The sequence below is a fragment of the Dermacentor silvarum genome, chromosome 6 (assembly GCF_013339745.2).
Source record: "Dermacentor silvarum isolate Dsil-2018 chromosome 6, BIME_Dsil_1.4, whole genome shotgun sequence".
In the NCBI taxonomy this organism is placed as follows: Eukaryota; Metazoa; Arthropoda; class Arachnida; order Ixodida; family Ixodidae; genus Dermacentor; species Dermacentor silvarum.
The window spans coordinates 187868784-187880842 of record NC_051159.1 but is presented as its reverse complement, the minus strand read 5'-3'; the positions used below and the strand labels follow the sequence as shown (position 1 = coordinate 187880842).

Here is a 12059-nt window from a genome sequence, read left to right as displayed (position 1 = left end):
ACTCGAGCATTTTGGCAGTTCGTTTTCGCGGTCAACGAGCGAGATGTGTTCATGTTTGCTTGTGCGCGCGTGACACCGTGCTTGTTAATTTATTTATTAAGCGAATAAGTAACCTAGAGCACCGTGACAGCGACAGCAGAAATGAGCCTGGAGTGTCCATTATCGCAATAAAATTGTTGTTTTGGTTATAGTACGGTACCACTTATAGTGCGGATATTCGCGACTCCGGCGACTTCCGTTATAAGCGGTCTACACTGCAGTAGCGCACCCAGGATAGGATCTCTGCCAGGGGGGGGGTTGACAGTTTGCCAATACCATCTAAACAGCACTAATTTCGATTTCTTCACGGGAAATTGTAAAAAAAATTCGCTTTTTCCGAGTGTGCAGACGAGTGCGCGTCTTACATCTTAGTTGCAGTACTCAATTTGCGTAAGGAAAGAAAAGGGGTTAAACAAAAGAGGGGTTAAGTCGGCCTCAGGGGGGGGTTACAACCCCCGAATCCCCCCCCGTCGGTGCGCCACTGCTACACTGTACTTGTATAAGCAAATCGGTGTTGGCCCCAAGCCAAAGCTTCTTAAATTGTTGTTAAGCCTATTTGTAACTAGATGCCTAGGAGAGAAGTTTGACACCTCTGCCACGTTTATGTGATTGCAGACACACTTCTGTGGTGCTACGTCCACAGCGATTAAAGGGGGGTCAAGGGGGCTTGCATTCAAGAATAATGTAATGTGTTACAAATAAGCTTACATTATGGTTATTTTGTATGTGGCTAGAATTTGCAAAATATGGCACATGACATAACTACGGTCTATTAAACTTCATAAACTTTATGCACACAAACTAGTTTTGAATGGTACTCCCACAAGACAGCCAGCTTTTCAGGGTTACACTTTGCCTAGGAAATGATAAAAGCAAATGCCACTGACCACACTGCAATATAAAATTTATTCACACAAATAAAAATTGTCAAGAAGTAGGGAGCAGCACTGAATCTAATAAATAAAGTAAAATAAATTACCCAGACTGCTTAATTCATTTCATGACGCTGGCATTGACATCATTAACACAACACGGCCCGAACTGTTGTCACTTATCCGAACCTTTTCCTAATTAATTAATTAGCATAATTTCTTTATCACCTGTATTAACATATGTGCATTGTTACATGTTTGTAATGACATAATTTTTGCTCATCGTATTCCTTCTCCTAATTATTCCAATATAATTTTAGCACCATTTCTTTGCACCTTTAATTATGCACCGTCAAGTGTACGTAATTTTCACTTTTATTTACCTATTGCCTAGTGTATGTAATGTGGAGGTGTGTACTATCTGCATTGTTTGTACTTGCCATTGCCCAATTTCCTCGTACCCCTACTGAAAATTATCTTGAATTGGTTATTTATTGCACTTTCCAATTTATATGTAACGTTTCTGCATATGGTTCATTGCGCGACTCACTGCCACCATGTAACACGGGGGCTAAGGGCACCTCAAGCTGCCTCACTGCAGCTTTTATCTTAGCCCCTGCCATTGTATTTTGAGCAATGGAAACAAATAAAGAAAGAAAGAAATCTTTTCTAATCAGCTCCTGTGGTGTATGGTTTGAGGGCAATGCAAGGACAACTTGTCAGTGATGGGCACAGCATTCTTTACTGCCAGAGCACTTCAAGAATTAAGCCATCTTGGTATTTATTTATTTATTTATTTATTTATTTATTTATTTATTTATCTATGTATTTATCTATTTATCTATTTATTTATTTATTTATTTATTTATTTATTTATTTATTTATTTATTTATTTATTTATTTTACAAGTACTGCCAGCCTTGTTACCAGGCCTTAGACAGGAGTAGGCATTTGAAACAAAACACAAGTATTAAATAAGATCAAACAAGATAGCAGACACTGAACAAGAATCTGCATAACAAACAGCACAAGAGAAACCTTTTCACAATCATGATTTGATGGGTAGAGACGAGGGATGAACGCGATGGTTTAATCACAAAGTGCAGAAAAAAAAGATGAAACCGTTGGACAGTCAAAAGTTGTGGTGGGTAATGTGTTACATTTGGAAATTGTGCACGGGAAAAATGAATTTTTAAATGCGTTGGTCCTGCAGGAAAAATCTCTAACCTTTTTGTTGTGATAAGAGCGTGTGCAGTGGTGGCTAGCCAGTAGAATATATAATGTTTTATCTATTCCTGATTTATTGTTATACAGTAAGAAGAAAAATTTCATTCTGTCCTTAGAACGCCTTATTGCAAGGTTTTCCAGTTCTGCAGCTTCTAGAAGAGATGATAGGGATGTGCGCCAGCTGTACGAGTTGAAAATAATTGCTATGAAAGCAAGCTTATCACACGCACAACACATAATAAAATGACGCAAGGCAGGATATTGATTTGCTAAGGGACTGAGGGTTAAGATCAACCAGGGTAAGATGACTCATTCACTACAACACCATGATCATGTATGCAAACCACTGCAATGCAAGTGCTAATCATACCAGCTGGCCTTGGTAGTCTAGTGTAAAGCCAGCTGGAAACTGAAGCTTCAATTCGGACTTAGTCCTAATGAAAATTTGGCAGTTTTATGCTTAATCAATAGGATACTGCTTTTAAGAGTGTTAGTGTGTTTGTTTCATTCTTTGTCCTTGTCTCTTTGTCTGCACTGTCTCAAATCCTTTGAAGTAAACTGTTACGCACCATGAGACTGTGTGGTGTAGCGCGAAACAAGACAAGGGACACCGAGAAACGACGAGGAACGCTTGTGTCCCCCATCTTGTTTCGCGCTACACCACGCAGTCTCATAGAAAACCAACTAGCCCAAACCATTACCCTTCTAAGTTTCACACCATGCAATAAGAGCATGCAGCAAGTCCCATCAAAAAGATGCAGCCATCACTTGCCTTCCAACATATGCTTCTGAACCTACAATCTGCAAGCTCCAGACGTAGTGCTTTTTCCTTCAGCCTTCTTGCAATATCTCCTTGTTCAAAGAGTGAGAACCACTCTTCACTGAAGCAAGAAAGTTAGCACCAATATCTAAACTGTCGTAACAGAAAAAGCCCAGACCATCCTCTGTGATTCACGCCACAACAAGATGTACACATATGGTGCTTGCCGGTCATGACCAACAGCAAAGATTTGATATTTTTGTGCCAACATGTACCTTTATCCACATCGCCAGCTGCCTTCATTGTGATTCTTTATTTATGGAAATAGATAAGCTTTTCTACAGTTATGAAAATAAAAAGGATGGGCAATCTTATAAGCTACACAGAACAGCCACAAATAACAGCCGAGTTACAATAATTAAATTTTCTGGTTAATGCAAACAAATATAACATTTTGGTTCAACCATTATGTAGACCTTCCAACCTTAAAATAAATGAAGTACTACTGTCAAAGCAAAACAAAATAATTGGTGAGAAATACTAAGAATTGTCTTCTACGCAAAACGCCTATAAAGAAAATTTGCTTTATTCTGTAGAAACACCATGTAAAGGTACACTGCTCTATATTTGCACAAAGAATGATGTGTCACAGAAAAACAGAAAAGTTCATGTTATTTATTCATGAAATATTCATGTAACGGAAGCCAAACTTTCACCTGCCAGTGGCACTGCTGCCAGTAGGTCTGAATAATTCGAGCAGATTCAAAAAGTCAAGCTTTGAAAAATTGCTCGACTATATTTGCTGGAGAAGGATCTTTAGCTGGGCTTGTTGACGCATAATAACTTTTGGGTGAACTGCGCGAACATGGGACAGGATAGGAAACAGACACAAGCGCAGACTATCAACATATGATTTATTTGAAAATACACAGAGCAAATATACTGACGCGAATGCACACGTGGTTAGTCGCCGAATGGGGCTCAATCTGTTATCCAAGGTAGTCAAGCTCCTGATCTGTCAGATCGATTGATGGGATGCCGACGCATTTTTCTCTTCGGTGGACTGCGTGGGCCTCAAAAATTTTGCGTGTGAGGCGATCCTTATAGGTCTTCAGTATAGTGCTATGCTCAAAATCTGGTTTGTAATAGCTGCATGTCGAGACGTGCAAGGCCAGATTGCTTCCTTGGCCAGTTCTGAGTGAGCAAGAATGCTCTCTGAGGCGGTGATAAACACAACGCCCTGTTTGTCTGATATATGACAGAGGACATCATACACAACATCGCTGCAGCAATCCACGAATTTCTTCACATCTATCTTCTTGCACTTTTCGGTCTTCGCATCGTCGCGGTTGACCAGCCTGCATAAACGTGCTAGTTGGTTGGGCGCCGAGAAACAAGCCAACAAGCCACACCCCGGCCCTTCCAGCAATTTTCTTGATGTGATGTGAAATCTTATGAATATACAGTATGACGGTAATCTTCCGCTTGTAATTTGCTGATAGAGTGCGCTGTTCATCCAATTTGTATTTCTTGGTCAAGCTTCTCGGCAATGCTGCGCAGCAAAAATTCCGGGAAGCCCGCTGATCGTAGCTGGCCAACTTGCGACTTGAAACTGTTCCTCGTTTGATGCCCACATGACATTTTTAATGCGTTCCTAAGAACAGCCGTTGCCACTCCCCGCTTCACCATCTTTGAATGTGCAGAAGAAAAAGGCAGAAGACCCTTCTGAGAGCGGGAAGCATAGGCCCAGCACACGTGATCACCAGCTAGGTGAAATCTCAAATCAAGAAATCTTATTTCTTGATTTTTGGGGAGCTCTCTCGTGAGGACAAGGTCAGCCATAACCGATGCGATCAAGTCATAAAGGCGATCTATCTCCTGGTCATCATAAACTGTTCTGTTGAAAATCGCTAAGACATCATCCACGAAACAGAAGATTCTAACGATGCTCGTGTCTCGCAAGACTTCCAGAAGTTGTCTGTCCCTTCGAGCCAACAACAGGTCGCTCAAAACTGGTGCCAAGCATGACCATATACAGACACCATCTCTTTGAATATACAGCTTATCCTGGAATTCAACAAATGTAGACCTCAAGTAGAACGTCAAGATCATATGTTGATATTGTTACGGTGAGATGGGTTTATTAATGAAAATGATGAATGCGAGAGGCCTAGGGACCGAGGAGATCACAGTTCGAACTCACATCATCTTCCTTCACTTCAAAGCGTCCCCCGTATCGTAGCAATTCCCCCTTTGCAGACGATGCCCATGGGGGGAGTCAGTTGGAGTTACGGTGGTGAAAACGTTTAAGACGGGCTACATGGACGACGTTGGTCTTGCTTGAGCGGCGGCCAGTAGACAAGAATCGACGTATCAAGTAAGTGACATCAATGAGACGTGCCATAACGACAAGGGGGCCGGTGTAATGAGTCAGGAAATTTTGGTATAGGCTGCGTTTCCGAAGTGACGTCCATAGGCACACCAAATTGCCTTTCTCGTACGATATGTGCTGCTGGCGCTCGTCATAACGAGTTTTAGAGCGTTCTTGAGAGGCAAATGTACGAAGGCGGGCGTTCCGCCATGCCTCTTGTGCGCGGCAAAGTGTTTTGGCCAGAGAAGGTTCGGCAATTTCGGAGAACGGAGAGCTGTACAAGGTTGGCGGACGTATAGGAGATAAAAGGGGCTGTATCCGGTGGTCTCGTGTTTTGCGGTATTGTAGGCAAAAGTTATGAAAGGCAACACAGTGTCCCAAGTTTTGTGAGCGGAATCAACATACATCGAAAGCATGTTGTTGAGTTCTGTTGGTCCGTTCAGTTAAACAGTTATTCTGCGGGTGGTACGGGGTGGCGTGACGAAAGTGAGACCTAGAAAGATGGAGGAGCTCATCAACCACATCGGCAACAAATTGCCGGCCACGATCACTGATAATACCATGAGGGGATACATGGCGTAATATGACTAATGACAGCATGAAGTGTGACACTTCAGCGGCCGTTGCTGCACGAATCGCCGTACTTTCTGCATAGCGTGTCAGGTGATCAACGCATACTATAATCCACTGGTTGCCTGTCGTTGATCACGGAAAAGGGCCAAGCAGGTCAACACCAACTACCTCAAACGGTGAAGCAGGGGGCGCGATGGGATGCACAAGTCCTGGAGGGCTGCTAGTTGGACGCTTGTAGCATTGGCACGTTTCACAGCTCGCAACGTACACTGCTATAATTTGGCGCATTTTCAGCCAGAAGAAGCGTTCCTGTATGTGCTGAAATGTCCTGGAAAATCCCATATGTCCAGATGTAGGGTCATCATGCATTGCTTGAAGCACATCACGTCGCAAGCTTGTCGGCACGACTAGAAGCAAACAGGCGCCTTTCCCAGAATAATTCTGCTTGTCAAGAATGCCATGCTTTACAACGAAACGACATTGACCATTCATTTCGGAGAGAAAGAGAGGAGCCAGACTGCTGTCGTTGTGTTGCTCCGTGCGAAAGGTGGTAAGGTCCGGAAATAGAGGGTCAACAACTGCTAGACATTCATCGAAAGTGTCTGCGTCACACTATGTCGTCAGTAGGGGAAGGCGTGATGGACAATCAGCATCAGCGTGATGACAACTGCTCTTGTAACACACTTCAAAGCCCTTATCTCGTAATCGTATGGCCCAATGAGCAAGACGGCCAGATGGGTCACGTAGTCCGGTGAGCCAACATAACAAGTGATGGTCGGTGACAACTGAGAATCGGCGTCCGTAGATATACGGGTGAAACTTGTGGACAGCGAAGACGACCGCAAGACATTCTTGCTCCGTCACCATGTAGTTGCGCTCAGGTTTACTTAAACAATGACTGGCATAGGCAACCACATGTTCTATGGTGTCATGCCGTTGAACCAAGACGTACAAGTTAGTACAAACTTGAGCTGCTTAAACGATGACTCGCATTCTGCAGACCATTGAAAAGGCACGTCCTTGTTGAGTAGGCATGCCAGGGGGTAAGCCAGGTTGGCAAATTTAGGCTCGAAGCGACAGAAGTACAAGCATAAGCCCAAGAAACTTCGCAACTCTCATTGTGACTGCGGTTGTTTGAAGCTGCTAACTGCCGCGACCTTTTGAGGGTCAGGCCTAATGCCGTGCTTGTCAACAAGATGACCAAGAACCAGAGTCTCATTTTTGCCGAAGAGACACTTCTTAGAATTCGAGGTGAGCGAAGCTCTTTCAAGAGATGTAAGAATGATGTCAAGATGGCGATTGTGCTCTTAAAATGTATGGCCAAAAATTATGTCATCAAGATAACATAGACAAATTTCCCACTTCAGTCCACACGGAATAGTATCCATGAAGCGCTCAAACGTGGCTGGGTCGTTACACAAGCCAAACGGCATTACAATGAATTCAAACAGACCGCATGGGGTTATAAAGCCTTATTTCTTCTTGTCATCCGAATGCATGGCAATTTTCCAATAACCAGACTTTAGATCCATGGAGAAGAAATACGAGGCAGAATGCAAACAGTCAATTACGTCATCGATCCTGGGAAGCGGGTATACATTCTTTTTGGTGATAGAGTTGAGATGTCGGTAATCCACACAGAATCTCCAAGAACCGTCTTCATTCCTTACAAGTATCACAGGTGCGACCCAAGGGATGCATGACTCCTCAATAACTTTCTTCTTTAGCATTCTTTCCACCTGTTGAGCAATGATTTTGCGCTCTGCAGTTGATACATGGTACGGTTTCTGCCGGACAGGATGAGCGGATCCTGTGTCAATCACGTGACGAGTACGTGACTCTGGCACATTAAATTGTTTGTTGCTCTGTGCAAAATCATAGACGGCGGCATGCTTGGCCAGGACGTGGACCAAAGCTCGGCGCTTCTCTGACGGCAACGACTTGTTGACCATACTCAGAAACTTGGCATCTGTATGGTGAGTTACAGCAACGCGGTCTACTTTTTCGTCGAACTCACGTTGTCTTCCTCATCTTCAAGGCGCCCCCGTATTGTAGCAATATGTTGATCATATAATTCATATGTTGATAGTCTGCGCTCGTGTCTATTTCCTTTCTGGTCCCGTCTTCCCGCAGTTCACCCAAAAAATACTATATTTGCGTTCTACTGAGATCACCTTTACCCTAAATTGGACGTGAATGAAAAAATTGTAATATTATTGGCGTCAATGTGACAATCATAAGCAACCTCTAGAAATCAGGCATCTTAGGATAAAAGTGTAAAAGTCTGCAGGTGTAATTACAGTTTTTACTCATTTTAAAGCCACTTTATTCAAATGAGACGTATTGTTAATCCAAGAACTTTGATTTCTGAGGGCAGAATGTCACAAGCAAAAATTGGCTGATATGAAGACATTGATGAGATATGAACAGCCGAAAGGAACCCTTGTCTAGTACACATACTACTGTCTATGCTAATGGGCAACAGTAAAAAATTATGCCATTGCCTTGGTTGCATGTTCATCACTAAGACATCCTGTGTGTGCAAAGAATATCTCTCTTTTGTTCACCATGGAACTTGGAAATGGGCAGACACTCATTCTTGTATTTTGCATGAAATTATTTTGCGTGTATGTCTGCTGTTAAGTAGGCAATAATTTTGCTCTGGATCATATCTCGTTCAATTTTAACATGCCATAGTTCAAACAAACCTGTGGCCCACAGGAACTTATGTCAATGCAAGTCAGCTGTACATGCCCAAAGACTTAATGACCTTTCAGCTACACGCTTTAGATATAGGCTTTACACGTCAATACAGTTAATACAATGCTCTGACAAGCAGTTTCATCTCTTCGTGAAACAATGACTTTCACCTCCTTTCCCAGAAAACTTTGATTATTTGTTGGTTACTTAGTCATACCCTATGAGATCGCACTTCTTAATGCACTTATTTTAGTAACTACACAGTTAGCTTTATCACAAGTTTACTTCAATATCTACAAGTTACTGCTTAATGCATTGTATACCTGTACTTTTTTGAGCAAGTCTGAGAGGCCTCTGAAGCTGCTCCTTTGAAGCCATTGGTTGTGTGGCGGCTGGAAAATGAGTCTAAGGAATCAAAACCTGAAAGATACATGTGCAGTGTGTTATTATAGCATGCACAGACAATAAGTTACATTCCAGAATGCAAGCTTCAACCGATTTGTAGTTTTTGGACAGGAATAAATGAAGTCCAACATTACACAATAATGGCTGACAGGGTTTCTAAATCTGCACTGTGGCCTATGGGGTCACTGTAATGGAAGCTTCCAGATCAATCTTGAGCACTTGGAATTCTTTAATGTGCACATAAATTTAAGTAAAAATTCAGACACTTAAGCTTCGCCTTTAAGAGTGGAACGCAATAGCATTCAAAGATCCCTGACTGCTTGGCAAGCTTCCTGGCAACTCCAGCTTTCTTTTTTCTTCAACCAGCTCTGCACACGGCTCCCGAGGAGGCGAGTGCCATCTGGATGGTGTTTTTGCAAGGAACCAGCCGGGGCACGCAGCTGTATGAATGGTAGAAATGCTGGAAAATGGGTTTGTGTTTGAGTTTTTGCCCCCCCCCCCCCCCCCGGGTAAGAGAATTATGTTTTCTCGTATACTCAAATTACAATCCGAAGCTATCATGTCTGTAGGTTCTGGTTAAGCCGTACTTTACGACTTTTCTGAAGCATTTTACTTTGAGATATTCAATTAGTTCACTAATGCCTCTGTGCCACGAGGAGGGCCTGCGTGGTCGGGGTGGTTTGGGATGATTTTCTCCAACCGCAGATGCCGACACTCACGCCAACGTCGGATTTTCTGCGACATGGGACCTTTAACGCTTTCGTATTCAAATTCTGCCATCTTACATGCTAGAAACTCAATTTTATTATAAGTTAGTCGTAGTGGGGGACTCAAGATTATTTTTTACAACCTGGGGGTTCCTTAACGTGCACCCTATACATATGATATATGGCCCCCGTCGAAATGCGGCCTCCACGAGACCTCGTGCTTAGCAGTGCAACGCCGTAGCCACCACTGCAGCTATAGATTTAATAAGCTTCAGGCATTTCTGAATTTCACTTCTAATAAGACACAGTCACACTGGCCTTGAATAGAAACCGTTATGCTTGGCAGCAAAACACCAGACTCACTGCACCCCTATAAGAGGTACTATGTTGTGAACGCTGCTTCGAAGGATTTGTTTTCGTAGCTGAATGTGACAACAGCTGTGCGCATGAAGTTGTTCCAACTTCTGATTTCTACTGCGTATGGCACGACACTGAAAAACCATAGAGGCCCTTGACTACGCTGAGACTGTGCAACAGCTTGCAGACATCTAAAATTTTTACAACTGTCACCACCAATAAGTAAGTCTGTAAAACAGGACTGTGTAAAGGCCATTCGCGAGCTTGCATATTTGTATTACTAGTGAAAGGCAGAGCTAGTTTGCACTGTTATATGCCATAGCAACGAAACACATTGAAAGCAGTAAAGAAATAGAGCTGCGAATGTTTGCTCATTAACTTTCGTTTGCTGTTAATAACTAATAAGAAAAGTCTTTCAAGTGTGATCCATCGCAATTTTGCTAAATACCATAATTCGGTTATACAGTTGTTTTTTTCTCCTCCTCCTCTCCCCCAACCCTTTAAGCTCGCTTAAATACGGTTGACACAGTACAACGGTCGTCATATCGCTAGACCTGATAGGGAGCGACCATAAACTCTATATTGGTTTAAAGAACCACGAACACCCATGTACAGAAACTCCGCTTCGCGACCAAGTTTACTGCCACTTTTGCTACTTCTAATGATTAGGTATAGCTGTAAGCTTCATGCCAATTATCCAGCACCTGCTGATCAACATGAGGCGAGAAAAAAGAGCATTTGAATGTTGTTACACATACTATGCGTTCCCCAGAAAAGCAAACGTTATTGTAGGCTGTACCTGCAGCACTGACAGCACAAAAAAAAAAAAAAAAAAAAAAATGCACTCACCACAGTATGCAGTGCTAGAAGCATGCGGATCTAATAAAACCTTGCGACACAATTTGGCCTCCGTTTCGGTAACGGAATTGATCTGCTACGGCATGTTATCAGTGCAGGGAACAAGCATCGATCGTAAGCAAAGTGCACGCAGCACTTTCCTAATGCGGAAGCGACAGAAAGCATCACAAGTACCCAACACGGACTTACCTAGTAAGCTGGTATCCATCACAGTATTTAACAACTGTGCCACTCACAGCTGCTTACTCATGACAACACAGTGCGAGTTAAATTCAAGCTATATCGCGGAGACCCTAGGTTGTAATGAATCAGCAGGTCATTGGTGGTCGACTTCAATCATGGGGTTTGTCTCACGCTGGATGGCTTGTACACAAACACCGTCGGGAAAGCAGTTGGTCAGTCATGTGATTTACAACTATTTGCACCACAACCCGTTGGCACGCCGAGTAACTTGTTTTCATAAAGAACACGCCAACACGTCGGTCAGCGAAAGTTATCCGATAATGCTACACGAAATAATACGGGACAGTTCAATATTCGGAAGACACAATCACAGCCGCCGTACTTTCACAACAAACGCAAGACTCCATGAAATATTGGTAGTCATTAGAGAAGGGAAACCATAGAATAAAGACCAACTTTAGAGAAGGGAAACTGTACCTTCCACAGTGGTACGAAAATAAGAAGCGGCAGCGCATGGAACTCACTGGGGATGGGAAAACGAGCGACGCGGCAGGCATCTAGTAAAGGAGGCATTGACCCGACAGATGGCGCTGCTCAAACAAAAAGCGGAAATTTTTTTTTTTTTTTTTTTTTAGTGCAAAATCCAATATGGCCGCGTTTTACCGGTCGCGTAGGCTGGTACGCGCCGCGCTCGCCCGGCTGCCGTTGCGGCATGCCTCAGTGCCTTGCCGCTTAGCTTGTGCGTTCTAATTGCCAGGAGACCAAAGAGCCTCCTACTGACGCCCATACAAACAAGCCACAAGTGAGTGAACAGGACGTACGATTTTATTGGTCGAAGACAAGCAGTGCACCTTCTCGTACAAGAGCACAAATAAAATTTGCATGTCGAGATACGCTGGAATTATTAACGCGAGCTCGTAAACCTTCGTCGTCGCACGTGGCGGTCTGGTAACGAGCGACAACCAGCAGTGCAAGCAGATTGGACAGTGTGTCCCGCCTGTTTGCAC

The 12059-nt window shown here is 43.3% G+C and overlaps 1 protein-coding gene across 4 annotated transcripts in view; it reads right to left on the bottom strand.

Moving 5' to 3' along the window:
• The window catches only part of LOC119456546 (TBC1 domain family member 5-like), a 103698-nt gene extending 92196 nt beyond the window's left edge, over positions 1–11502 (bottom strand). For 2 of the 4 annotated variants that reach the window (XM_037718378.2, XM_049669963.1), the window contains exons 1-3: positions 11059–11501; positions 8866–8962; positions 2911–3019 (exon numbers count right to left, since the gene is read on the bottom strand). In XM_037718378.2, coding sequence (XP_037574306.1) covers positions 2911–3019; positions 8866–8962; positions 11059–11077 — 225 coding nt within the window. In that variant the 5' untranslated portion in view covers positions 11078–11501. Of the gene's footprint in view, positions 1–2910; positions 3052–8865; positions 8963–11058 lie in introns of all 4 variants that reach the window. The other 2 variants (XM_049669962.1, XM_049669965.1) reach the window with 2 other exon arrangements.
• Positions 11503–12059: the final 557 nt, after the last annotated feature.